Source organism: Podarcis raffonei, chromosome 5 (assembly GCF_027172205.1).
Source record: "Podarcis raffonei isolate rPodRaf1 chromosome 5, rPodRaf1.pri, whole genome shotgun sequence".
NCBI lineage: Eukaryota > Metazoa > Chordata > Lepidosauria > Squamata > Lacertidae > Podarcis > Podarcis raffonei.
Genome location: NC_070606.1, coordinates 71,488,339 through 71,516,297, shown reverse-complemented (window position 1 = coordinate 71,516,297; position 27,959 = coordinate 71,488,339). Strand labels below are relative to the sequence as shown.

The 27,959-nt window shown below is 43.6% G+C and overlaps 1 protein-coding gene across 1 annotated transcript; it reads right to left on the bottom strand.

Moving 5' to 3' along the window:
* MOGAT1 (monoacylglycerol O-acyltransferase 1) lies at positions 1-27,959 on the bottom strand. The gene is made up of 6 exons (XM_053390022.1): positions 26,985-27,959; positions 12,929-13,107; positions 11,724-11,928; positions 9,145-9,319; positions 6,400-6,599; positions 1-3,370 (listed from the first exon to the last, which is right to left on the bottom strand). The coding sequence occupies exons 1-6, from the start codon at positions 27,505-27,507 to the stop codon at positions 3,216-3,218; spliced, it is 1,437 nt and encodes a 478-aa protein (XP_053245997.1). The 5' UTR covers positions 27,508-27,959; the 3' UTR covers positions 1-3,215.

Below are 27,959 nucleotides of genomic sequence, written 5' to 3'. Positions count from 1 at the left end.
TTCATATCAAAATGGTTTATTCTTCTTGAGCTTCCGTTCAACAAAATAATCAATCTGTATTTTAAAAAGCCATAATACAGCAACAAGGCTGGAGCAGCAGAAAACAGCAGTTTGCGTGTATGTATTTTGCAAAAATGTTCAACACACTGCAGCGCCTGTTGAAGGGCTATTCTTGATTGGCTAGGATTACCTATGTGATTATTATAGGAAGCCATACTCCCACTCTGAACTGCTTTCACTTGGAAGGTAGCAAGTTGCCTTTTGCTAAGTCAGACTGCTGCCATATCTAGCAAGTGGTCACTCTCTTCTGGGAGGGCTTGGAGATGGTAAGAGAACTGTTTTTCCTTGGGGGTTTTAAGGGAAAGTGTGGGCAGTGGAGATGGGTCCATTAGAATGAACAGGACACTGTCCCACCAACGTCAATCTGCCTTTAACCACTCCCACGTGTCAGCTTCCTTCTCTTCAGTTTCCCATGTTGTCCTTGTAAAACTCAGCAGAGGACAGGGCACAAAACTAGAATGAGATGGCTCTGCTTGTCATTGACTCTGCCTACTGCCAGACTCCCTGCCTTCCGTTCTGCCAATCTCAGTGGGGCCAACCATCATTGATGTCTTAGGTATAGGGCTATCAGTAGCTGTAAGAACCATGACCCATGACCTCTCTCTCTCTCTCTCACACACACACACGAGGAAGTAATGAGCTTTGAATAATTTTGTGAACAAGCAGTGCTGAGAATGACATAAGAACCAAGAATGTGGTATCAAGGGGGATTTTAAGCAAATGCTGATAGCAAGCCAACCTTCTGTGTATAGGGAGAGCAGCTGCTAGGATGTCCGGCCTTAGCTAGCTTGTCCCTCAGCAAGCATTCTCATCAGAAACTAAAAGGACTGGACCAGATATGCTCTTTTCTCCCCACTTCCAGCTCCCTCTTCAAGCATGGGTGCTTCGTAGAGGGAAATAATATTGGCAAATTTTCATATCATCTCTTTATTTTCCTCTCAGTCTTGTTTAATTAAGTTCTTGCATTACATCACTCATGTCAAGCAGCTGTTCAGTTGCACCGGAATAATCTCAATGCCTCCAAAGCATGATCCAGTTGTCTGGGGGCTCGATTCAAATGAAAAACTATAGCTACATGCTCGGTTAGTTGGTGCAACTCTCAGCAACTCTAAATTAGGAATTTAGAATTTGTGTGTGTGTGTGTGTGTGTGTGTGTGTGTGTGTGTGTGTGTGTAATTCTGAACTGACAAATGCTTCCAGTGGAACAAATGCCTGAAATTTTACACATTCAAATCATAGAACTATAGAGTTGGAAAGGACCACAAGGGTCATCTAGTCCAACCTCCTGCAATGCCAGAAACCTTTTTGCCCAATGTCGGGCTTGAACCCACAACCCTGAGATTAAGAGTCTCATGCTCTACCGACTGAGCTGTTTCACCAACTCATTTTTCATGGTTTCCATTGATAATACTTAGACTTAATTTCCCCTCTGCCGAAAGCTTTTTGATTACTAAAAAACATGCTTTGGAAAGAACAAAAAAAAATCAAGCGGATTTGATGGGGTCACTCATGTGACTAAACCAGGAAGGATTATCCTGTTTCTTAATTGATCCCAGTGCCATCCAATACACTGCTGTATTTAATTGGTTACAGGGAGAAGGAATCTCGGACCCACGGGCCAGTTGCAGCCATTCAGGCCTTTATTATCTTGTTCTTGGGACTTTGCCCAGCCACCCTACTCGGCCCTCATCAGCACTGCTTTGCAGCCTCCTTGGAGTTTTTGCCTGGCTGGAATGTGTCCTTGAACTCAGGTAATGCTCCTTGCTTGCCTGGATGGAGCATCGCGAGGAGTGTAAGAGGGAGTGTAAAATCTAGCCTACTGTGGAAAGGTATGCCATCCATTGCTCTGGCCCTCTTCACCACTGTCATGTGACCCCACAGAGTGAATGCAGGCCGGGAGCTGAAAAAGGTTCCTTGTCCTTGGGCTGCAATGATGTCATCCTGTTTACTCAATACTCTTAGTGGGAATCACTATGTGACTTAAATGAGGAAGGCCAGCAGTGCAGAGTGGGCGGAAATAGGTGCAAAAGCACTTGCCTCCAGGGAAAACAACAATACAGAACAGAAAAGGAGGGGAGTGATTGTTTACAAATACTTTTTTCTGTCAAAATATTTCTGCCCCACTGAAATTGTTGTTCTCAACCTGAAAGCTAGAGAATATGCAACACAGTTCTAATATTTTAAAAGTTACATCGCAAAGTATTAATTGCACCTCTTCCCACCTGTCTCTTTGGTGAATGAGCTTTGAAAGGGGAAAAATCACAACACATGGCTCCTTTAGAAGCAAAAGTGGTTTGTCTTCCTCTATTACCATTATCATTTGGGAGGGGTGCTGTGAACAAACTTCCCAGAGAATCATCAATTTTGCCTCATCACACTACTCTTCTAAATAAACACACCAATTACAAAAGTACAAAGTTCCCATCCCTGCTAAATGAGCATCTTTGGCTTATTAAATCACTTCAAGTACAATACCATATGGCTTAGGAATGCTGAATATGCCACAAACTGCATTACATAGTTAAATACAGATCAATAGCTAGGCAACAAGCCATACACGAGCATTCATCAGAAACATTTAAAATTATTCAGTCAACTCAGATGGACACAATACAGTTCTCTTTCAAAAAAACAAACAAACCAAAGGCTTCTCTGCTGCAACCACTCGGATACTAACTGAACTCTGCAAGAGCGTACCTCTGCAAAATCCCTACCTGTTTCAAAGGTAGGAAAAATTTCCTGGAGGAACAAGACTGATGACATGGGAGCCCTAGACTTATTCCATGAGCGCTTTCTTCACATAGTACAGACCAATTATCTGTGCTTACAGATTGAGTCTGTCTCGGAAAAAGCACAAGATTAAAAAGCATTAGGATTCTTTGTAGATTTGCAATGTTTTGTTGCAGAATTGCATCCATTGAGAGAAGGAATAAAAATGCATTCCCAGACAATAGAGAAAAACACAGTATACAAAAACACAGAGAGAACCGCAAATCATTTTTTTTAAAAGCAAATGCGTCACATTGTACCCAGCTACACAAGAAGATTGTAACTCTTGTAAGTTGTTGGAGAGAAGGGTAGGATGGGGTAAAAGGTTGCTTTTCACCAGCAAGCAACTCTTCTGAATCAGATTCTCCTTGTACTTGAACCTGCATTTAGGTAAATGTGAGAGATGCGTGCTCTGATATCCCGTACTTTTCTTTGTTTTTGTCAAATAACTCCTGGAGTTCCTGCAGATATTTCTCATGGAGTTGATTAATTTCTTCAACGGTGGGATTCAGATTCTGTTTCACCGCAATAGGGTTCCCAACTGCAAAATCAAAAACAAAATAAGAAAATCCCAGTGAGAGTCATCTGTGTAATTGCTCTGATCCAAATATCTAATGATCTTTCATAAATTGTAAGGGACCTCCAGAGCTATCCAAATTCTAAACTTCCCTGCATTAGCAGAGCATCACAAACAACCTTGTCAAATGTGGACATTAGGAATATCTACCTATCGGTTTTTCAGTACCACTCACACTGAGGCATGTGGATACCCTTTACTATGTTGGTTTCCTGAATACATTTTTCAAAAATGGTTCTGTGTGCAGAGCACACTGTTCTGTTCTGTTTTGTTTCTGTTGCAGAGCAACAGCAATGTCCAAGAAGGAAATATTGGCGAAATTGACAGGATCAGTGTCACCACTTCACCAGAAGCTGTTAACAAAGATCTATACAACGTTGCTGCTTACAACACTTCTTCATGTACATACAGTATGAATGGCAATATCAATTTGCAAGTGAAAACAAACAAAATGAATGGTCACATGAAAAGTAAAATTCCCAATTTTATTTATTTCATAAAAATTATATACTGCTCGATTGTTTTTTGTTTTGCTTTTTAAATCAAAGTGGTTTACATCCAACGAACTGCTTTTCCAAACAGTCTCACATACTGAAGACAGATTCTTTTGCCGAAAGGAAGCCATTCTGAAAACAGAGTATGTCAATATGTCCAAAGAAAATAGATTTGCAAGTGGGAAGGACTTCTGCTGCAGCTCTGTTAATTACAGGCATCTGCCTATTAAGGAATGGAAGTACAGTGGTACCTCGGGTTAAGTACTTAATTCATTCTGGAGGTTCGTTCTTAACCTGAAACGGTACTTAACCTGAAGCACCACTTTAGCTAATGGGGCCTCCTGCTGCTGCCGTGCCACCGGAGCACAATTTCTGTTCTCATCCTGCAGCAAAGTTCTTAACCCAAGGTACTGTTTCTGGGTTAGCAGAGTCTGTACCTGAAGCGTATGTAACCCGAGGTACCACTGTACTTTATTGGGCTAGTAAAATGGGCACATTTTCCTTATTCAATATTTATAATCAAATGACTCCTGCTATCTGAACAACCTGTTTCTTTATGGTGCCATCTAAACCTAGAACTAGTTTGTAAATTTTGGACACTATTATATGCATGGGATATGTTTACAAGTACTTAAAGATACAAAGGCATACAAAACATCATAGAACTTGTCCTTATACTTACCTAGGCATTCACAGTCTAAAATGACCAGTATGCCAATTGATCTCCTTGTGTTCTTGTTTAACAGAACTGTGTCTTTGTTGCAAATTGTTCTTGTATACTTTTCAGTTTCCAAAAGTTAGTTATTTTGTTCAATCACATCCACCATGCATTTCTTTCTTGCTATTTTTAAATCACTTTCATAAAGCAACAGGTTGAATCAGCACCTGGAACCTGCTCCACCCTAAAAGGCTCATGCATCGGTCAGTTTAAATTAAGCAGTCAGTGCACAAAGGAATGCACCTGTCCTTTTAGGTTCTAGTGTTTTTGCAGTTAGCATTCGTTCTTTTCTTAGCCTCTTCTCCTCTCTCCTACACCTCCTCTAATGATCTCTAACTTGTATTTACAATTGCAAATCTACCTCTCAACATATTCTGTGGCGTATCATACTGTAGCAAGCAAAACACCACTTTTTAGAAGAGCACTTCTCTTAATCAAAAGTTGAGCCAGAAGTGGTTTTCAGTCCTCTCTTCACTCCTGACAAAAGTGGTTAGAACATATCTTATGATTCTGTTTACATTTTAAAGCAGCTGACATAATACTAGCACAAGGCCTCAAGAATATGGTGTGTTGCTAGAAGTTTACCATTTGAAAACTACGCAAAGTACAGGATTGGTGGAATGCAATATAGGAAAAAGTACAAACTGCTCAACATATTATCAAACTCCTGAAATAACCTGGTTTTGGTAGATAACCAAATGGGAATGTAAGTGGACATTTTTAAATCACTAATTATTTGGAGCTCAAGGAGACATGCATGGGGATTATTCCATTTTATCTTCATAATTATCCTATATAATAAGTTCAGCTGAAAGATAATGGAATCTGTAAGCAAGCTGGGATATAATGGGATCCACAATCACTGAAGTGTACCCAGTGGGCTTCTTGGTTGAGTACAGTAGGAACCCAAATCTCTCTGGTCCAAGTCCCCCTTCCTCCTCCTTTGGCGATCACTCATATCCGAGTAAGATTGTCTTCTATGAACATGGTCTTAACAGTGAGTCTGTAAGTGACTGTGGAGGCCAGTTCTGGATCCACATGTCCTCCCACAGTGGGAACATAGGTTTCCTGGCAGGAGTTGATCACGGTGTGGATTTGCCAAGCGTGCCTTCCTCTTAGCACGTTTCTCCCTTTCATCCTGAGTTTGAGCATCTTCAAAGTCCATGACAACTTTGGTAAAGGCTGTTCTCCAATTGGAGCGCTCACGGGCCAGAGTTTCCCAACTGTCAGTGTTTTATTGGATATGTAATCAAAGTATTTATTATCTCACTGCTGTATTGAAGCTTTGGTGATTTTAATATATCATCTTATTTGATTTGTTGTTGCAGTTGTTTGGTTTGTATTTTACTTGTGAACTGCTCTGGGATCTTGTAAGAAGAGCAGTATATAAATGGAAATAATAGTTTAAAAAAAAAATTGGTCTGATCCACAAAGGCTCTTATGATGTTCTTAACACAACATACCACACTGACCGTACAACATAGGGATGCGGGTAATAAAGTATGAATTGAAGCATGTTATGCAGATTATTTTCTGCTGACAAATTCTATGAGCTACATATAAACACAACACAGTCAAAGGGCAGGGGGAGAGGAGGAAACCTATAAATAAAAGATCAGGAAAGAGACAAATGCTTATTTCAAACTTCTTCCTCTTCTGCATTTGGTGCTTAGATGGTATATGGAACCGTTTGCAAAGGCTAAGCAGCTACTATTTCTTGACACAGATTTGTATATTAAACATGTGCATACGAGAGCAAAAAGTGAGCAAAAAGAACTTACCAATAGTGTGAACAGGTTTCCTGTAAGGCATCACGCCAAAGCTATATTGAAAGATTCCTCTGCCATGAAACAAAGGCAATGCAAACCCCATAATCTTCTGCAGTTTCTCTTGCAATGTTCTGAGCCTTGATCCTTTGGGGTTTGCAACTTGTTTGAACAGTTCATTTTCCCCAAAAGAAAACACTGGGACCAGTTGAGCCCTGCCAGAGAAAAGCAACAACGCAGTTGACATAATTCACGTCAATGGGTTGACAAGTATACCCATTTAAAGGAGCTGGACCATAAAGATGGCTGATCACCGAAGAATTGATGCTTTTGAATTATGGTGCTGGAGGAGACTCTTGACTCCCATGGACTGCAAGAAGATCAAACCTATCCATTCTTAAGGAAATCAGCCCTGAGTGCCCACTGGAAGGACTGAGACTCCAATACTTTGGCCACCTCATGAGAAGAGAAGACTCTCTGGAAAAGACCCTGATGTTGGAAAAGATGGAGGGCACAAGGAGAAGGGAATGACAGAGGACGAGATGGTTGGACAGTGTTCTCGAAGCTACGAACATGAGTTTGACCAAACTGTGGGAGGCAGTGGAAGACAGGAGTGCCTGGCATGCTCTGGTCCATGGGGTCATGAAGAGTCGGACACGACTAAATGACTAAACAACAACAAATAACTTTGGCACATATGGTAGCATTCAGACCTTCCATGTTCATGACAATTACACTGTAGATGCCAGGTAGATGTTTTTAAAAATGTTGCTACCTACTGCCTCCTAGGAAAAGCTCAACAGGCAATAGGACTAAGCCTCCATTTACACAACTAAATGCAATATTAGTCCAGGACTAAACCAGGTTAGTCCAATGGGACTAACTAAGCAGATGCCATACATCTAGGGCTTTCTTTCAGCCGGAACTCAGTTCTAGCACCTCTCATGTGGGCACTGTTTCCATTCTAAGAGAATGAGGGAGGTGTTCATGGTGAGTTCCAGCACCTGTTTTTCTAGAAAAATAGCACTGCATACATCAGAGGTGGGTGGCTAAGCTTATTTTGGCCTGAGGGCCCCATTCACCCTTGGCTAATCATGTGGAGACCACATGCCAGTGTGGACTATTGCCAAACCTAAGCATGGCCAGCCCATATGCTTGCCTAAACATTCTGGCATGGACAGACAGGGCACATGCCCAGGCAGGCAGCCCTCTCCCCAGCCAAAATCAGTGAAGTATTGAGCACAGGGCAGAAAAAAAACTTGCACGAGATTTTTATGAAATTGTAGTTGGCTGCCTCTTTTACCAAGATATAAAGTTAGAAATGACAGTAAACGCAAGAAATGTTGAAATCGGGAACAATAACCACAGGAAGGGAATGACCCATAGGACTACTGTTGGCTAATAGCTTGCTTACAAAGAAATATTGCAAGCACACAGTAAAAAAAAAGTCATGAAACAGGAAGTTGCTACATGTGCAATTTCAAACTTGCATATTAAATGACTCTTAGTATAGGACAGCTCTTTTCTGTGTGTGAATATTTGGTTCTTGTTATTGGGGGGGAATCTATTTCACAACGCTGCACTTCTTCCCTCGTTTTTATATAGATGTGGGGTGGAGGATAATTTTAATTCAATTCACACTTAAAGCCAAATTGATCAATTTCTCACTTTCCAAAACAATGTGAGAATTCTTCATAATTTGCACTTATCCAAATTCTGGGACGCAGTTCTCCAACCAACATTTACGAAAAGGCACATATCGGAGTGGGGGGTGGGGAGGGAAGAATATACTAGTGAAAATAACATACAAAAATGTTTTATATTAGGAGAAATTGTTTGCAAAAGTTGAAACTCCGTACAAAAATGTATTAGGAGAAATTCACATTAAAAGGCTGATGAATTTTCACGATGATTTTAAAAAGTCACAGATTGCTGCAGAAATATGGAGAACTGAATTGAAGGTGGGGAAAATGAGAAACTGAGAGAACTGCAATTGACAGATTTTGTATGCAATTTTCTCTAGCAATTTCCCCTAATGTAATGCATGTCAACGCACACTGTGGCACAGCAGGTGTGCTTTCGTACTATGATGTTACTTGGCTGGGGAACTGCATTGCAAAAGTTGGAGAATGCCTTGCAGACAACCCCAGTGCTAGAGACAGACAGGTAGGTTGTGTATCCGCAGCAGTGACCAGAGGAGGGCTGACTGCTGGGGAGAACTGAAGAGAGAAGAAACGCGATGGTGCATCTGCAGCAGCACAACAAAACATGTCTATCTCATATCAGTCTCTACAGCACTGTAACTCTCCAACCATTTGACTTCACCCCCAAAGACACACTCCTCCATTGTCTCCTGAGACAGACAGTGGCCAACAAGAAGATATACTTATAAAATACTATCAAGTACAGTGGTACCTCGGGTTACATACGCTTCAGGTTACAGACTCCACTAACCCAGAAATATTACCTCAGGTTAAGAACTTTGCTTCAGGATGAGAACAGAAATCGTGCTCCGGCGGCGCAGTGGCAGCGGAAGGCCCCATTTGCTAAAGTAGTGCTTCAGGTTAAGAACAGTTTCAGGTTAAGAACAGACCTCCGGAACGAATTAAGTACTTAACCCGAGGTACCACTGTAGTCCATTTCATGTTTTGGGTACCTACATTCCATCTTATTTCAATGACAAGTTCTCTCGATTCCCAGTTAATGTCCTGTGTGTTACCACTTTATTCTTAATGGGTGAGGTCTACACATAGAACTTACCCATGTTTCAAAGCCACCTTAATGAACCCTTTCCTTTTGAGGATGCTAAGAGTTAAGCTTCCAGGACGGGCATCTAAAGACTCTTCTGCTCCTCCAATTACAATCACAGCAACATTTCCACCGCCTTCGTGGCTGAGCACATGAGACACACTCTTCTTAGATGCTGAAACCAGCCCTGAAAGTGTGAGTGAGTGAATGAATGAATGAATGAATGAATGAATGAATGAATAAATAACAGAATACCCAATCAACTGATCAGTGTTGCATGGAAACCATTAGTCAGGTGGAATGAAAATATCTGAAGTTAAATTTGTGCTCTGTACAGTAGTTAATTCTTTATTATAAACATGCAAACAGTCTACAAATGACATATTACATAATGCAATCTAAGAGTCACTAATTTACAGTGGTGCCTCGCAAGACGAAATTAATCCGTTCTGCGAGTCTCTTCATCTTGCAGTTTTTTCATCTTGCGAAGCACGGCTATTAGCGGCTTAGTGGCTATTAGCGGCTTAGCGGCTATTAACGGCTTAGCGGCTATTAGAAAAAGGAAACAAACTCGCAAGAACTCGCAAGACGTTTCGTCTTGCGAAGCAAGCCCATAGGGAAATTCGTCTTGCGGAACGACTCAAAAAACGGAAAACCCTTTCGTCTAGCGAGTTTTTCGTCTTGCGAGGCATTCGTCTTGCGAGGCATTTGTCTTGCGGGGCACCACTGTACCGTTTATTTTGAAATAATCCTGTATTAAGACAAATATAAATATGTTTTCTAAAAACTCATATTACAGTTTATTTAAATATCTACAACATCAATGATCAAATTATTTAATTGAATATGATAGCAGTGGGAAAAGCTTTTTTTAAAAATTAACTGAGGTTCTCATTTCATGTACTTAAAAGGGGCCCACTGACTCTCAAATTGCTCATTTCTCTGTCTACCTTCCCTTAAGCATACCAGCTCCATTAATTCTGTCACTGTGGCAAGAAAACAAATTTTACTGAAACTATTTTTGTTCTGTGGGAATTATGGGAGTACACCATTTAGCTGCTATTAATACTCTGACTAGATTTCAATGTTCTGCTCTTATGTCCTTTTTTTAAGCTATCCCAAAAGATGGTGGATTCATCTGTAATTGATATCCAATTATTTCTTATATATGCTCTGTAACAAACTACCGTTTTAACTTATGAAACATTAAAGCCTACATGTTGTTACTACTGAATTTGATGACCCCTGTTTGGGTGTTTCCCTCTCATGCACAGGGCCAGACTGAGGTTTGATGAGGCCCTAAGCTACTGAAGGTAATGGGGCCCTTTATATGTCCAGCTGTCCTTTGTCAACAACAAATTGTCACTGTTTTTTGTGTTGAATATATGCTATATGGTAATTTATGGACCTAATAGGTATCTAACCAGTGATATTTTAGGGAGCAGGCTAGCAGGCGGGGCCCATTACTTACATCATAGGAGCCTCCACAACACAAAACACAGTTGCTGTATGTAGGTTTTATTTTATTTGTTTTTTATCTTATATTTTGGAAATGTACATCCAGTTTTATTTTCCCTTTAAATTTTTGGGGGCTTCACAAGAGAGTGGGGGCCTAAGCTATAGCTTGTTTAGCTTATATGTAAATCCGGCCCTGCTCATGCAATTAATAATCATGTGAGGGGGTGAATGAAGCTAAATCCTTCATCCCCATCTGCAACCCCCTACCCTCTCACTACCCAGACACTGAGGAGTACATCTGTAGAGCGGAATCTCCTCTTTCTGCATCCTCTGGTGATGTGGAATGCTGTTTATCAGAAGATGGAGAACACTTATGAGAATCAGGCCATGTCCCAGAGCTTACTTTACGAGGTGAACAAAGTGTGCCAGGTGAAAGCATTAAAGGTAAAAGGTAAAGGGACCCCTGACCATTAGGTCCAGTCGTGGCTGACTCTGGGGTTGCAGCACTCATCTCGCTTTATTGGCCGAGTGAGCTGGCGTACAGCTTCCGGGTCATGTGGCCAGCATGACTAAGCCGCTTCTGGCGATCCAGAGCAGCGCACGGAAACGCCCTTTACCTTCCCCCCAGAGCGGTACCTATTTATCTACTTGCACTTTGACATGCTTTCAAACTGCTAGGTTGGCAGGAGCAGGGACCGAGCAACGGGAGCTCACCCCATCACGGGGATTCGAACCGCCAGCCTTCTGATCGGCAAGCCCTAGGCTCTGTGGTTTAACCCACAGTGCCATGGCTGGTGAAGACGTGGCTTTTCGAAAAGGCCTTTGGTGAATGATCTTTTTGCGAGCTCCATTTCTGATGGCTGTTCCACAGTTCTGAATCTTTGTGACTTGTATTTTGGTGTATGGGGGTAGCAGAGGGGAATAATGTTCTGCTGCACAAGGAAAACTCCTGAAACTGGCAGAACATTCTCCTTAGTGATATGTTAAATACAGCCCACCGTTATTATCTGATATGCTAACTGTGTTCGGTTGCTTTGGAAATCAGGTAGGGTCACATTTTAAAAAAAATACTGTACATCAATGCTATTTTTTGAAAAACAGACACATCTGAATTACTAGGGTTTACTGCTTACCTGCACACATAATATAGTCTCTGAAGAAAGGACACCTGAACCAGAAAGGCAAGATGTGTAGGTATGGAGTCAGACCAGGGAATAACTTCTTAAAACCTGTGTATTCTGTGCAAAAGTTTCCAAAAGCTCCAGCGACAAGGACGCCATGAGGATGAAACCCAAAGAGGTAGTTCTGGCTTGGATCCAAATCCGAGGTTTTTATGAGCTGAAATAAAGGCTCAGTAATAAGTTCACTCTTAATTTAAAAGTTGACTGGCAATTGCATACTGGCCAGTTCAGATCCCGCAATGAAAGCTAATTATTGCTTTTGCAAAACAAACCTGCTCCCCCCCCCCCAGACATTTTGATGACATGGGAAGTTATGGGGTAAGAAGAGTTTGGATGAAGAGTTTAGATTTGATATCCCGCTTTATCACTACCCTAAGGAGTCTCAAAGAGGCTAACATTCTCCTTTCCCTTCCTCCCCCACAACAAACACTCTGTGAGGTGAGTGGGGCTGAGAGACTTCAAAGAAGTGTGACTAGCTCAAGGTCACAACAGCAGCTGCATGTGGAAGAGCAGGGACGCGAACCCGGTTCCCCAGATTACGAGACTACCACTCTTAACCACCACACTCTCTTCATGTCCTGTTGCATAACCTCCACACCCACAAATAAGAAAGATTGCTCAAAGAACAGGTTCTCTGGAAGAGACCTCAATTTGGGTTAAAAATAAGAAATGGAGGTGGAACTTGTAGAGTATATAGACACAGAGATCTCAGCTCCATAGTGTTATAATGCAATCTATGCACAGTTACTCAGAAATAAGTCCTGTTGTGCTCAAGCTGTTTCAAGCCAACCATAGCTGGTTTGTTAGGATTGCATAGCAAGCAGTAGTTAAGCAAGAATAGGATTGAAAGCTTTCAAAACCATTTCTCCCAGTCACATTGGGAGTATGCAAAGCCCAAGGCTTATCTAGGACCATAATGTGGTGCTCAGCCATTGTTTAGTGCAACGTGTGGCCATGTTTCTGTGATGGCCTCTTCACACTGGCCATCCACACATGCAAAATTTCAGCACAGGAATAATAATGGAACAAAACAGAAGTGGAATCCTAACGAGATGCAAACTACATCAGCTTTCCTCACCATGCTCTGGGACATACGCAGAGCGCACAAGCGTGCACACACAAACACATTAACTTTCACTGCAAAATATTTCACTCACCTGAATTGGAAAGTATTCCTTAAAGTATCTCCACACAGTCCAGTTTCTGACCCACTTGGATCTTCGCCCCCCAGTTTGGGGGGTTTCCCAGTCGAGGTAGAGCCAGAGCGCATAAATAGCTGAGATAAACCAGTAATCTCCAAACACAAAGATCATGAAGATTCCACAGCAGCATTGTGCTAAAAACACAGACACAGAAAACACAAAACATTTGATACGATGAATGCAACTCATAATTTTACCTCCTTGCCATTTCCTTCTCCTTTCCCATCGTGATCCCTATGGCTGGCCAACAGTAGCCTCTTGAGGGTTCTCTCCTTGTACCTAATCCATGGAGGGTGCTTCCCCCATAGCCACACCAGCTTGCTACTTTGCTTCTCTGCAACTCTCTGCTCTCAACTCTGACATACAGTGGGTTAAGTACTTATATCATTCCAGAGGTCCGTATTTAACCTGAAACTGTTCTTAACCTGAAGCACCACTTTAGCTAATGGGGCCTCCTACTGCCACCGCGCCACTGCTGCACGATTTCTGTTCTCATCCTGAAGCAAAGTTCTTAACCTGAAGCACTATTTCTGGGTTAGCGGAGTCTGTAACCTGAAGCGTATGTAACCTGAAGTGTAAGTAACCTGAGGTACCACTGTACAACCTGCTCTCTGCCCTCAAAACTCGTAACACTGCCATATTGCTGTTGACAGCAGTGGAGAGTTCTATCCTATTCTTTACATTCCTATGCCTAAGGTCACCACTGTTATATCAGTATGTGATACAGAGAGATAGAAAGAGGGTTTTTTGTTTTGTTTTTTACCTCGGGTTAAGAACTTAATTTGTTCCAGAGGTCCGTTCTTAACCTGAAACTGTTCTTAACCTTAGGTACCACTTTAGCTAATGGGGCCTCCCGCTGCTGCCGCTGCGCGATTTCTGTTCTCATCCTGAAGCAAAGTTCTTAACCCAAGGTACTATTTCTGGGTTAGCAGAAATAGTCTGTAACCTGAAGTGTCTGCAACCTGAAGCATCTGTAACCCGAGGTACCACTGTATACCCTTTGAAATCCTTCATCAAATTCTGGGGGTTTTATTTTGCCCTTTCAAAGGCTTCTCCTTTATTTTGTTTCATTTTTGTCATTCTGCCTGATAAAACCAGAAATCAGAGCACGGAGGCATAATGTCCTGCCTTGGATAATTTAAAATGATAAATATTAATCATTCTGCTGAGAATATGTGGTTCGGTACTACAATTCCATGACAGTTTCAAGCTGAAGCTGGGCAATAATTTATTTTTAGCTTTGGGAATAAAAAGGAACCTTTCAACCACACTAATGATAAACTATTCTAATTCTGACATGTATACATGAATAGATGCAAAAGTCGCTTTTCAGATATCCACAGTCAATATCAGGGCTAGCACGACAGTGGCAGATACAGCAAACAAGAGCCTCAGAAAAATAGGCAGCCAACAGTGCTGCCCTGTTCATTCCTACTCAGAAGTAACCTCCATTGCTTTCAATCCTACATCAATTCACTTAGCGGTAAGCTCATTTAAATCAATGGAACATATTTCTAAGTAGATGTGCACAGGAATTCACCATTTTAAGGGAAATGAACTTGAGAAGAAATTGCCTGAAGCCAAACTTTGTTTTTTTAAACTCTCAATTTTCTTTCTCATCCAAATCAAATACATTTGTTTCCTGTAATATAGCTTGTATGCACAATCCGACACAATTTAGAAATTATTTGGCAAGAGACAAGGAGACAGAAAGGAATTGGAAGAGTGAAAGACATGGAAGGCCAGACCTTTCTTGAGTAACACACTTTCAAAAGAGAGAAGTGCCAAACTTTAACAGATTTAGAGCCTGCACAATAATCCCATGTACGTGCAGAACTTAAAGCAAAAGCATCCTGAGAACGTTTCAGGGGAGAGGACAGTTATGATAAACTTTCCTCTCAATTTATCAAGCAAGTGGTCATGAGTTCTTGTATTACAAGTATCTTGCAGCACAAGTTTTGCAACTTATTCCAAAAGCCGAGATGTACGTATTCCATTTGTGGCTGAGCAAGTTCCTGACATGACAATGACTCAATATAGTCTCACTTGGCTTGACAGAATTACTACCCTTTCAGCTCCTTGGCAGGATTCCACATGGCTTAACATCAACATGACCTTGAGGTATGAAAGTCACACAAAGTTTGATGACTAGTACCTGGCAGAGCTATTCAAAGATTTCACAGAGGCTGCCACACAGTCCAGATAGCAACAAAAGCTGATAGGATAGGTTTGCTTTTGTACTAACCAAGGGCTTATCCTGAGATGTGTGTCCTGCTTTCCTTAGGGTAGGGGGCCAAATGAACTCAGAAAGACTAAGGCTCAAACTAACACACCCACTGTTCTTTCTGTGTTTGTCTGAATGACCTGTTAAGCAAAGTTAACAAAGCTCATGGTTTTAAAAAGATCAACAACAAACACATGAGAGAGTTCTTAAGCAGCTTTGATTAAAAGCAAGTTGAAGACCAAGTTACATAAACCTTGGACAACAACATATTTTTGGTGAAAGGCAACACAGTGACACAGGTAGTTCAACTGGTCAGTCTCTGCATGTCACTCTGAGCAATGTTAGGGACCTGAAAGAGTAAATGGTCAGTCATTTAGACTACAACTGCCACGGGCCCATCCAGGATGACCTACTCCACCACTCTTGTTTGCATTTAATTTCAGTTTAGTTCCTGCACCTTCCTGTTCAATTTATCCCTGACTTTCTCCACATGCGTGATTTCTCCTACCCAATTGCAAGCTTTGGTTTTCCCCAGGGGTCAAGCCCCTGCTAAACACCATAAATCTTAAGCAGGTGGCCTTGGACCAGTCACTATCTCTGTCTAAACTACCTCACAGGGTTGTTGTGAGGATAAAATGGGAGATGGAGAGGGTAGTTTGTTAAGGGTTCTGGGAACTCTAGCTCTGCAAGGGGAAAACTACAATTCCCAAGATTCAATTGGCATGGGGGTGCTTTAAATGTGTACACAACCTAAATGTGTTTCTCATGACCATAGGCACTTTCCCTCAGATATTCCAAGACAAGGACTTATTATTGAAAGTGTATTCTAAAGTTGTCCCTCTGCTGGGTTTCACCTCTAGCACAAATGAAATTGAGGGCAGGGCACAAACATCTTGTGGTTTGGGCAGGGTCCCCCCCCCTTGATATGCATCAGTTTTTACGTCCCTAAGGGAAACAGGGTGGCTTGAAGGAAACAGGGCCATAGGTGACACATTAATGACCAATGAGGAAGTGAGACTGAAATAATACCCCACATGACCCAAGAGCAGGGGTGGGGAAACTTTTTCAGACTCCCCAAGTATATTCTGAGGGCTGTGGGTTAGGGAACCAAAAACACAATGATTTTAGATGTACTGTGTGTTACAACAAGCTGTCTATTAGGAAAGAAGAGCTCAAGGATTCCAGTGTGTTTACATGTGTGCTCCCTAGCCTAGATCTTGCAATTCCTTCACCTGAACCAGAGTTTGTTGCTCCCTGCTGAATACTAGACTTACCAGCAGATGACAGCCTTGCAAAGTCCTGAATATATGTTGCTATGATTATGAACTTTGCACCCTCTGTGGTTTCCAGTACAGTCATACCTCGGGTTGTAGTAGCTTCGGGATAAGTATTATCGGGTTGCGTGCTGCGGCGACCCGGAAGTAACGGAGCACGTTACTTCCAGGTTTCGACAATTGCGCATGCGCAGACGGTCAAAATGACGTCACGCGCATGTGCGGAAGCGGCGAATCGCGACCCGCGCAGATGCACAGATGTGGGTTGCGTTCGCTTCTGGATGTGAACAGGGCTCCGGAACGGATCCCGTTCACATCCAGAGGTACCACTGTACCTGTTCCTAGTAAAAAACTGTCTCTCGGGGGCTTTGGCAACAATTTTGAGGATTCCCTTTAAATAAAGTAGTGGCCAGTTCACAAAAGAGCATCAGCTTCACTTCCATTCCTGATGTAAGTGTTTATTCATATAATAAATATATATAATCTCCTCTATTTCTGATGTTCAGATTGTGATTGCTGTTGCTTTCACATCCAAAAATGGCAACATTCACAGACAAGAAGAAGATAGTGGGCTGGGGACCCTGCAGTGTGCAGGGGAAAAGCCTAGGAAGGGGAGTGATTCACCAACAGACCTATGAGGACCAAGGACTCAGCTACATTGGCAAAGAAAAATCGCTTTATATGCATTGTTTATGCATTCTAACACTGTGACACCAGATGGCGCTGTGGAGTTCCATTTTTGCTAACCCAATTTCTCATAGAAAGTTTGCAATGTGTTTAACTGAAACGCTTCTTTGATGTGTCTAGATCCAGCCCAAGTGTGCTTAGTGGCTATGGATTGCAAACTGCTCAGGGTGGTGGAAAAGAATGGAGCAACTGGAATCCTGAATAGGGAGCCCAACACACTGCAACATTTATTTGCACTGCAATACCCACTTGTTGTATTAGACAGCATACACAAGCAGATTCATAGTGAGATTAGAGATTCCCCAGGTTTAAAAAGAAGATAACTGTGCTTCTGTTACATGGCAGGAGGTGTCATTGCAGAGCTTTCAGCAATGTGCAGCAATGGAGAGAGCTGTGTTGGCATTCAGACAACATCCCTATTTTCACCCTCAAACTGTATGGAACTGCAACATACATGAAAGCAAGCGCTTGGAGCCAGACTTCCACTTTGGCTCACTTGTATAGCTCCTCATCTAAACAGCCTGACTCCAGGCAGACATACAACATAGGCGCAACATTATTTGGGATCCAACACATAAAAGAAAAACCTAATAGAAAAGCACCACACAAAGTCATTGCACTGAAGCAAGTTGTCTCAATTTTGCTTAATCCGCCCTGGGTGTTCAGCAAACAAAACATTATTACACTAATTGGATTAAGCAGGAAACACTTGTCTGAGGCTGTGCCTCTAGCTTCTATTAATGAATAATAAATGGTTTAGGAGCTGTCAGAGCATTGGATGGAATGACAGAAAGTCAATTCATCCTCACCGACAAAGAAGCGAGCCGTTTGGTAATTTTAGACTCCAGGCTGAACAGTATAAGAATGTGGAGAGGTGGGATTGCAATTCCTTTCAATGGCCGTGTTTCAAATGTGGCAAGCCAGCCTTGCTGCATTTGAGGCAGGGGGCTCTTCCTCATTCTGCTGAGTGAGGCCCTGAACTTCTGCCCAAAGTCCTGCCCTGCACCACTGGGCACGTTGAGTGGCATGCTGTGCTAAGGATTCAATCTTTTTTCGCCAATTATTTGCAACATTTTATTCTCTTGTATGGAGTGTATGGGGGGTTAGGAGGAACAACTCTGGCGGGGGACACATCATGCTACTTCTGGGGTAGCTTGCCCACCTTTGGTCCCCATCCTGCACTCAGCTCTCACCTGTGGCTGCTAGAAGCTGTCAGCATGAGACAGCAGCCACATTCTGGGAAATGTTCCGACTGGCTGACTAAACCAGGGGAGGGTAGCCAATGGGTCTCAAACCCTCAGTGGGTTTGGGACTTCCCCTGCAGACAGGATCCAGCAGATTGAGCAGACAAGACCAATAGTGGGTCCAATGGTCAAAAAGGTGGTTTCTGCACGCGCCATAGAGGGAAGTGAGGATCAGGTGTGGCTCATCAACCCAGGAAGGTAGACCATCTAGGCGAAGGAAAACTCTGGTCCTAATTTTCCCTGGGGGGGGGGGAACTGTACTTGCTACCCTGTGGGGCATCTGCAGGAGAAGAAAAGACTAAGGAGCAAATTCTACACAAATCCAGAATGGAGTCTCTAAGATACCTGGATGGTGTCTTGTATACCTCTTTCTGGCAACACCTGCAGCCAAGCTGGTGCCAAATGTATTGCTCTGCTTTCCTTTGGACCACGTCAGTGAGGCCAAGAGAGGGGAATTGTCATCTGGACAGTACAAGACCTCCATAATAAACACTGCCCAGGCTTGCACCCCAGAGAGGTCACTTCAGTTCTCTAATGCAACAAAAACAACTTGGGAAGCAGCAGTTAGGAGTTACCGGTCTCTGCAGCCACAGCAGACGTTGTGATCTTCCAGCGGTTTGATTTCACCCCCGAGGCAGACTCCATTGACTCTCGAGACAGACAGATGCCAATAATTCCCTAGCAGTTATTCCGCTACATAAACCATTAGTAGATCTGGAAAAATCTATGCTCAGTAGGGCCCCATCCATATACAGAAACTTGCCTGAGCCGAGCAGGAATGATAGGAGACTTGATTTCTTTCATCTGCATGAAGCCCCATGCAGTTGCCATCCTTGTGTCACCATGTCCTTGATCTTTACAGATGATTAATAAGAGAACAACTGCTATCTTTGTCTGTTCTGCTTTGGAGAGCAGCCTCTGGCAGAAACTAGATGTATGCTAGGACAAATGAGCCACAAGCTGAAAGTTCCAAGAGAGTATTTTCACAAATTCATGCAAATGGCTTTTTGCTATATTAGTCATGGAGAAGTGTTTCATAAGGACACAAGAGCTCTGCTATGAAGGGGACTCTTGCAGCTCTGACTGCTCCTATACTAGCCACACTGGTTGAAGGAAAGGTGCCTCCTGGTTGTTCATTCGGGCTCAGACATACAATGCGACACTCCACACATCACACATTTGGAATTTGGAAGCCATGTTCTGCATTCTCTCCAGTGAGAAATTGCATTTGTAACATTGGCTCAAAAGTCTGTTGTAGTGCTAACAACTGGAAAACTCCACACCAAGCTGTCCACAATTTACAGCATGCGCGAAGCCATACTAGACTTCTCTGAAGTCCCTTGATTGGCGTTCCTCAGGGCCACCCCTCACAAGGTAAGCAGCAGCAATAAAAGTAATGTAAACATCATCAGCACAATCTCTGGATGCTTAAGACTTTGGTAAATACTACATTTTGCTTTATTTGTTTTTTCAATAGTAGTAGTTGTTATATTTGTACCCCGCCCAGGTGACTGGGAATACAGGGTTCCTATTTGTACCAAATAATCATGAATGTTGCCAAATAAACTCATATTTAGTGGGAATGTGTCAACCATGGGATTGTTAGGTCATATAAATAACAAACGGCCCCAAAGTAGAAGCAAAGTCGGTAGGGTCCACATCACCCCTGGCGGCACATATTTTATGAGTCAGGCTTTTTTGGAAATGGTAAAGAACATGACTTTTTTTAAAAGCAATAGATCTATAGAATAACAAGATGCATCCTTCCACACTTGACAGATCACTAGATGAGGGGCAAGCAACAGATATATAGAATTAATGGCTGAGAAGTAAGGTCAGAATTGGCCGTCAAAATTGGATGAGACATAACTTAGCATCCAGGGCAACCTGTTTGCCAACAATAATATCAGTTTCCATTACAACCTGCTTTCAGAACTTTGGTACATAGTTTCATGTCACCACATATGTTTCTTGTACCTTACAACTCCACCAGCATAAGGGGGAAACAATATGTGGTGGTCACACCAAGGTACTTTAGTTAATTTCTGCCCTACAGAAAATTACCATATTTTTCTGTGTAGAAGAGGCCCCCATGTATAAGATGACTCCAATTTTGGGAGCCCAAAATTAAGAAATCAGTCTTTTAAATCACCTGAACGACCCACTGCCCTGGTTGATGGAAGTGGTGCTGTATTTTCACTGCATAATGGCAGGAGCCTGCATCTTGCTTCCCTCGCCTCGGCTTGGCTCCACAGCTACCTCCGCAGCCCAGCCTCATTGACTCAGGAGCTGCCAGGAACCCCTGAGCTGACGCATAGCTCACCACAGACTTACGGTAGAACTCCGTGTATAAGACAACCCCAAAGTCTGGACTAAAAAATGGAGGGGGTGTTGTCTCATACATGGGAAAATATGGTATATAATTTAGCTCCTCCTGCGATCCTTTTGTAGTATAGTCAAATTGTGATGGAACACATATCATACTTCAAACTTCCTCAAGTGAATTGCCAAATGTCCAGTGCTTCACTTTAATGAAGGATGCATTTCAGAGCATGAAACAATTAATCAGCCTTTACAGTATTTGCTATGCTGCTGAGGGAGTAGTGTACATTTAATAAAACCACTAATCAGTTGTTTTTAGGTTGCTTCCATATGTAATAGTGACCTAGTAACCTATCCTGCTGAGTTTTGCTTTATACGTTTATGCTTAGGAAATGGATCACATTTCTTGTTTTGCAATGGCAGTAATCCTAAAGACATTCACTTGGAAGTATTTACTGAAACCGGTAGGACTTACTCCCAGATCAATGGGTTTAGGACTGCAAAACTGAACAGCTGTACATAACTCATATTGGCAACGATTGTAGCTTCTCAAAAGGAAATGTACAAATCTTAATTTCCTATATATACAAAAAAGTTTTAGCATATTGTGTTGACATTTTGTGTCCTCAGAAAACCTCAGTCATCATCAGGGCCTTTTTTGGAATCTTTTAAGCAAGAGATTTCAGAAGAACTATTTCAAAAGTTATAAAACGTTTAGGACCCACATATCTATGGGACCGCCTCTCCTGGTATGCCCCGCGGAGGACCTTAAGGTCCACAAATGACAACATTTTGGACTTCCTAAGTCGGAAGGTGGTTAGATTGGTCTCAACTAGGGCCAGGGCCTTTTTGATACTGGCCCCGACTTGGTGAAACGCTCTGTCACAAGAGACTAGGGCCCTGCGGGACTTGACATCTTTCCGTAGGCCTGCAAGACAGAGCTGTTCCGCCTGGCCTTTGGTTTGGACTCAGTCTGACCCTTATGTTTCCCTCCCCTTATGGTTTTGATCTTTGGGCTACTTTTAAAATGAGGCTGCATTTTAAATTGCATTTTAACCTGTATTTTAAATTGGGGTTTTTTTCCTATTATGTTTCTACTGTAATTTTACTGGTGTTAGCTGCCCTGAGCCTAGCCCTGGCCGGGGAGGGCGGGGTATAAATAAAATTTATTGTTGTTGTTGTTATTATTATTATTACTAAAACAAGGCTATCAATAGCTACAAGCTGTGATGACTATGCTCTACCACTACAGACAGAGGCACTATGCCTCTGAAAACCAGTTGTTGCAAATTGCAAGTGGGCAGAGTGCATTGTGCTCCCATCCAGCTTGCAAGGACTAAATGAGCCATTGGCCTGATTCAGCAGGCTTACTTTTTGTTCTTAAAAACTCTGGTGTGCAGGCAGCCAAGAGTGACCCAAGTTTATTCTCCCTTCCATTCTTTTCCATGGACTTTATTTAGAAAAATGTCTAGCCTAGTTTTCCAAAAGTGCAGGGTAGCTCACAAAGCAAATTTGTGGCTTTGGAAAAGTTTTATTTCCCATCAAAGGAAGTGCTTTCAGAAAGACAGCTTTTCAAGTCACAGGTGGGCTGTGCAGATTTTGTTGGTCCAAGCAGTTGACTGGAAACCAGCAGGATCTTTTCCATCTGGATGGTTGTATATAAAACTCTGCACTGGTTGGTATGGCTATTTTTAGTAACTCCTCTTTGCCCTGTTTTCAGTTAGTAGTACCATACAGCATCAAACAATCTATGGTAATTCACACAAAAACTACTCTTAAAAATTACAGCTAAACTGTGGTTAAAGCTTTTAAAAAAAAAATCCCCAAGAAGGTGAAGGGAGGAAGGTAATGTGACAGAGAAGTCTCAGTGAACCAATACTTAATTGGAAAATTGAAGCTCTGACTTCAGTTTGCTGTAACAAATGGCTCGACAGCTATGGTGAAGGATCTTAGAAGGTTATTTCCAATGGATAATGAGCTGATTAGTAGCCACTGGTTATGGTTATGTTATGTTTTTATAGGGGAGAAGAGGAAGGCTTGGCTACTGAAGCCCTGCGCAACCATCTCAATGAAGGAACAATAAATATTTGTTTTGCATGGTTTTTTTGAAGCACTCCTTCCTTAATGCCATTTCTATTCATCATTCAGGTTTAAGGAGTAGGGCGTGGGTTATACTGTAGCACTTCACCATGGCGCTACTATTATTTTTCTTTCCTTCTCTCCCCACCCCCCAATAGCTGCATCTGATTATACTCACACAATAACTTTGGTATCTGACTCCACCTCGTCTCCATATTCTAACTTGCAAGAGTAGCTTCTCCTGTTAGAAATTACTATGCTACACACACACACACACACACACACACACACGCTAAATAATTCCAGTACATCCAGTACTGTTTCTAGTATGTCACAGAAGAGTCTTAAAGTCAGGCAGTTATAAATTACTTAGGGGGCAATCGTATGGCAATAGCCACGTGGATGAGCTGCCTAGGATGCGGGTGAAGATATGCTTGCAAGTGAAATGTGGCTATCTCCGAGTTTGTTTGTTTTTAAACATATTATTTATTTTTATTTATTTCGTGAAATTTATATACCAAGTGATTGTAACCGCCCCCCCCCGCCCCCGAAAAACCCCCAAGGCAGTTTACAGAAAGAATAATACAACGCAATTATTAGTGAAAACAATTAAAACATCCAAAGAATTGGAAACAGCAATAAAAGAAGAACACATCAGCATTCTCAATATCTGGGTAAACAAAAATGTTTTTAGCAGGCAGCAAAAAGAGTACAACGAAAGCCCCTTTTCAACAAAATGACTCACCGCTCTGACTTCAGAAGCAGATTATAAGAAAAACAGTTGCAATCTTTTGTATTGTTAACCGGTTTTAGGCTGTAAGACTTAACAGGGCTTTCCTCATTTAGCTATTTGCTTGAAATATTTTCAGCCTACCCTTCTTCACAAGGGACCCCAGGGTGGGGTGCAGTAGCTCCATTTGAAAAAGAATAACCATCAGCACAATGATAATCAGCACTCTTGCATCTGCCCGCGAGACAGGATTTTGGGTAGCTCTGAATTTCACAGGTTCCTTTTTATCTGAGAGGTATTGTAGCTCTGAATGCAGTGGTGTGTCCCTGCCTTAAGATGATCTCCCTGGGCTCAGTAGTTAAACAACCATTACACTGGCAAATAGCCCCTTTGGGGGCAAAGCACTAGAAAGGGTGGCAACAGTCCAGACTTGCTTGGAGGCAACAACTTGGATACGTTCTAGTCTGGCTGCATGACTGGCCATGCCACTGAACCTGCCTTAGTAGCCATGGTTGATGACAGTTGTTGGGAGAAAGATAGGTGGAATGTGACCCTGCTTGCTCCCCTTGATTGACTGGCAGTTTTCAGTACCATGGCATCCTTTTGGAGCATCTCAGGGAGGTGGGGGTTGGGAACCCTGTGCTTCAGTGGCTCTGCTCCTACCTCCAGGGCCATTTCCAGAACCTACTTATGGAAGGCTGAGCACCATGGGAGTTGTCCTGTTGTGCTCAGCAGGGTTTCATCTTGTTCACTAAAGCAGCGGGTGGCAGCAGCAGTGTAAGTTAAAAGGAAAAGGTCCCCCTGCCCGTACGGGCCAGTCTTGACAGACTCTAGGGTTGTGCGCCCATCTCACTCTATAGGCCGGGGGCCAGCGCTGTCCGGAGACACTTCCGGGTCACGTGGCCAGCGTGACAAAGCCGCATCTGGCGAGCCAGCACAGCACACAGAAACGCCGTTTACCTTCCCGCCAGTAAGCGGTCCCTATTTATCTACTTGCACCCGAAGGTGCTTTTGAACTGCTAGGTTGGCAGGCGCTGGGACCGAGCAACGGGAGCGCACCCCGCTGCGGGGATTCGAACCGCTGACCTTTCGATCGGCAAGCCCTAGGCGCTGAGGCTTTTACCCACAGCGCCACCCAACATTTTCAGATGTTACCAACATCTGAAAAGAACTGTGATTTTTTGCCGGGTGGGTGGAGGGAAATAGTTTACTGTTATGAGAAAGTGACCCTCCAAAATTAATACTCCTTGGGTGGCGATGCTGCTGTGAAGTGTTAGGGGTTTCTTGACCACCACGAAAGGGAGAGGGACCCAAATTGCTGCCCTTAGTTGGAGATTTGGGGGTTGAACGCTCGCTGAAAAGTAAAGCCTGGCCCTTGGGAGAAGTGGGCGGAAAGCTATTCTTTTTTTTTACCCTGCTTACTCAGGGAGCAAGGCAGCAACTGGGTGACATTGCAGAGATTGTCATCTCCAAGCCGTTTACACGGGCTGAGAGGCAAGACCTGCTCCTGGGGTGAAACTGACAGTGGGCTTGTGTCCAGTTTCGAAGCCTCGTCATTCTCTAGAGGTTTGTGACGTCTCCTAATCGATTTCCGCTTTGGGTTTCAGACTGAGATCTGGTACAAGGCATGATGGACACGTCAACCCGAACCTGCGGAGCCAAAGGGGCGCGAGGCTTCTTCTTGCAACCAACCCGCTTGACTAAATGAAGCTACTCTGCCTGCCCACTCGTGGCCAACCGGCCCCGACCCACCCATTGGTCCCCGGGATCCAAAATTACAAGTAATAATTTGGAAATGTGTCACTAGGTGCAGACCAGTACTCTAGCAGTTTTTACTTCTGGGTATAGATAGTCCTTTAAATATCTCCAAAAGACATCTCTGCTGATCATGGAATCCTAGATCATGATCTTTTGGTAATACAGTATACAAATACAGTATTACATATGCTTCAGGTTACAAACTCCGCTAATCCAGAAATAGTACCTCGGGTTAAGAACTTTGCTTCAGGATGAGAACAGAAATTGTGCTCCAGCGGCACGGCAGCAGCAGGAGGCCCCATTAGCTAAAGTGGTGCTTCAGGTTAAGAACAGTTTCAGGTTAAGAACAGACCTCCAGAACGAATTAAGTACTTAACCCGAGGTACCACTGTACTGTAATCAAAATTTATTTGCTTAACCCATCAATCACCTCAATGGCACCACCTGACCTTAGTACGCCACTGAGGATGGCACACTCCTGATTTCTCTTTGGGAAGGGGCAAAAGTGTGCATCGCCACCCCTTCCGTCCGGTGATGCTGTTTTCCCTGGTGGCGTTTTAATATGCTATTTTACCTGGCGCAATCTGTGTGCCGCTTTCCCTGGTGCGATCGGTGGTATGTTTTTAGCAGTGCAAGACTCCCTAAAAAAAACTCAACAACTTTGGGGGGCGGTGGGTGGAAAATTTGCATCATGGCACCGTATATGCTAAAGATGGCCCTGCATAATTTTCTCATTCCAGCTCAGCCAGTTGAAGTGAGGCCAAATGTAACTTCCAAAAAGGGGCATTCTGGGTGTGGGACCAGAGAGGAGGGACTTAAATTGGAGCCTGAACCTATTCAGCTCTGTCACGTGACTTGTGGGGTAGCACTTAACACTGCTTTCCGCCAGCTTCTGCTGCATAGGATTGCTCTCTTAGAACGCTAGTAGGCAGTAGGCAGTTTTCCAAATCCCCACGTGGGACACTGAATGCATCTTGCCTGTTTCTAGATGGTGCAGTCTGAGCTTAAAGCACTTTTACTCTGAAGCAAGCCCCACTGCTTTAAATGGAGATTTCGTCACAAAGACGTGCGCACTGGCTTGCTGCCTTACTCTGGAGTAAATCACAACAAGTGAGGAGGGGCTTACTTCCTAGCCAAAAGCGTTTAGAACCGCAAGCCAACAGCCAGACTCAGCTCAGGTTTCCTAAATCCCACTTTGTTTCAATGCAACTTACTCCTAAGTAAGGCAGCAGGCTTACAGCATAGCTGCTTGGGACTGAACCTCAGTTTAGTGAGACTTACTTGCGAGTCAACTTGCACCGTGCATGAGCTCGAACCCTGCCCCATCCTATGCATGTTTACTCAAAAGTAAAACTTACTGAGCTGCCTGCACAGAATTCCATTATGTATAGCCCGATCGTATATGCATCCCCTTCGACAGCTGGGATAACTCAGTCGGTACAGTATGAGATTCTTAATCTCAAGGTCGTGGGTTTGAGTCCTACTTGGGTAAAGAGATTCCTTCATTATAGGGGGATGACCCTCGTGATCCCTACCAACTCTACAATTCCCAGCTCCAATCGGGCTTAACTCTCAGAAAAGCAAAATTTTCACTAGTCTGCGGCGCAAACACACTCGTTTACTGCAGTTTCTGTTTACGTCCAAGCGAACTAGGCGAGGATCGGGCACCTAGACGGGGCGCAGACGCGCTTACCTAGCAGCAGGAACGAGAAGACCCATTGAAAGACGGCGGCCGTCTGCAGCCTCCTCGCCAGGGGGATGTTGAGCGGGGCGAACTCGACCTTCATGGCGCGCCGCCGAAGAGGCTTCACGCCAGACGGCGCCCAAAGGGCAACGGTGAGCGCGGCTTCTCGCCTCCCCCGGGGTGGGTCCTCCTCGCGGGCCGGGCTGCGCCTGGCCAGTGGAGAGAGCCCATCGCCCCTTCCAAGTTTGGAGATCCCGAGGCGGGGCCCTGCCGCCGGCACGATCCCTGGAGCCAAGCGGGATCGTGAGTTGGAGACCTCGACGAGAGCTTTGCGCCTCAGTCCGCGCCTTCCCCGGCGCCGAAGCTGCAAGGATCCGCCCTGGCTGCCGGCCGGCAGCAAGGAGAGCGCTGCTTCCTTGGGCCGGTCGCGGAACGTGGCGGCGCCCCAACAGAGCCCCTCGGAGGCGGTGTTGCTCGTGGGGAGGGGGAGCCTGTGGCCGGGGAAGGGGAGAGGGCATACGCGGCACAACATGGACAAACTAAGTTGGGAGGGCTTTCTTAGATCTCCGATCTATTTCACACTGCCACATGATCCATTCGAAACGTATCTTCCCTGAAGTCCTTATTGTGAGCAAGGAAAGCCCTGTTTCTTTCGAGGAAGTTAGCGTCCCAGTAAGCCCGTTTAGGATTGCACAGCCTTAAAAAAATAAATACAATCAGTTTATCCATTGCTATCATTTGTAACTGAAAAGTGTTTTTCATTTAATCCCAACAACGGGATGGAGTAAGTAACTTGTTGGGCGCAGCTCTCCCCCTCCTGCGCTCTTTTCTGGCTCTCCCGTGCAATAAGCCGTCTCTTAGTTCAAAGATCCAATAATTTGTCTACAAATGCAATTTGCTTCAGAGGCGTCGATTACTGCTGCAGAAAAGACAAAAGTGTCTTGTTCGCGTGAAGCCGCCGGCTGTTGCAAGGAACGCTCCTGG

Excerpts from the sequence above, each read along its gene's own strand:
- MOGAT1 (XM_053390022.1), bottom strand. The coding sequence starts at position 27,507 with ATGTTGTGCCGCGTATGCCCTCTCCCCTTCCCCGGCCACAGGCTCCCC. Across the intron at positions 11,929-12,928 it reads AGGAATACTTTCCAATTCAG|CTCATAAAAACCTCGGATTT; the intron begins GTGAGTGAAATA and ends CCTTTATTTCAG. Across the intron at positions 6,600-9,144 it reads AAGGTGGCTTTGAAACATGG|GGCTCAACTGGTCCCAGTGT; the intron begins GTAAGTTCTATG and ends TTTCTCTGGCAG.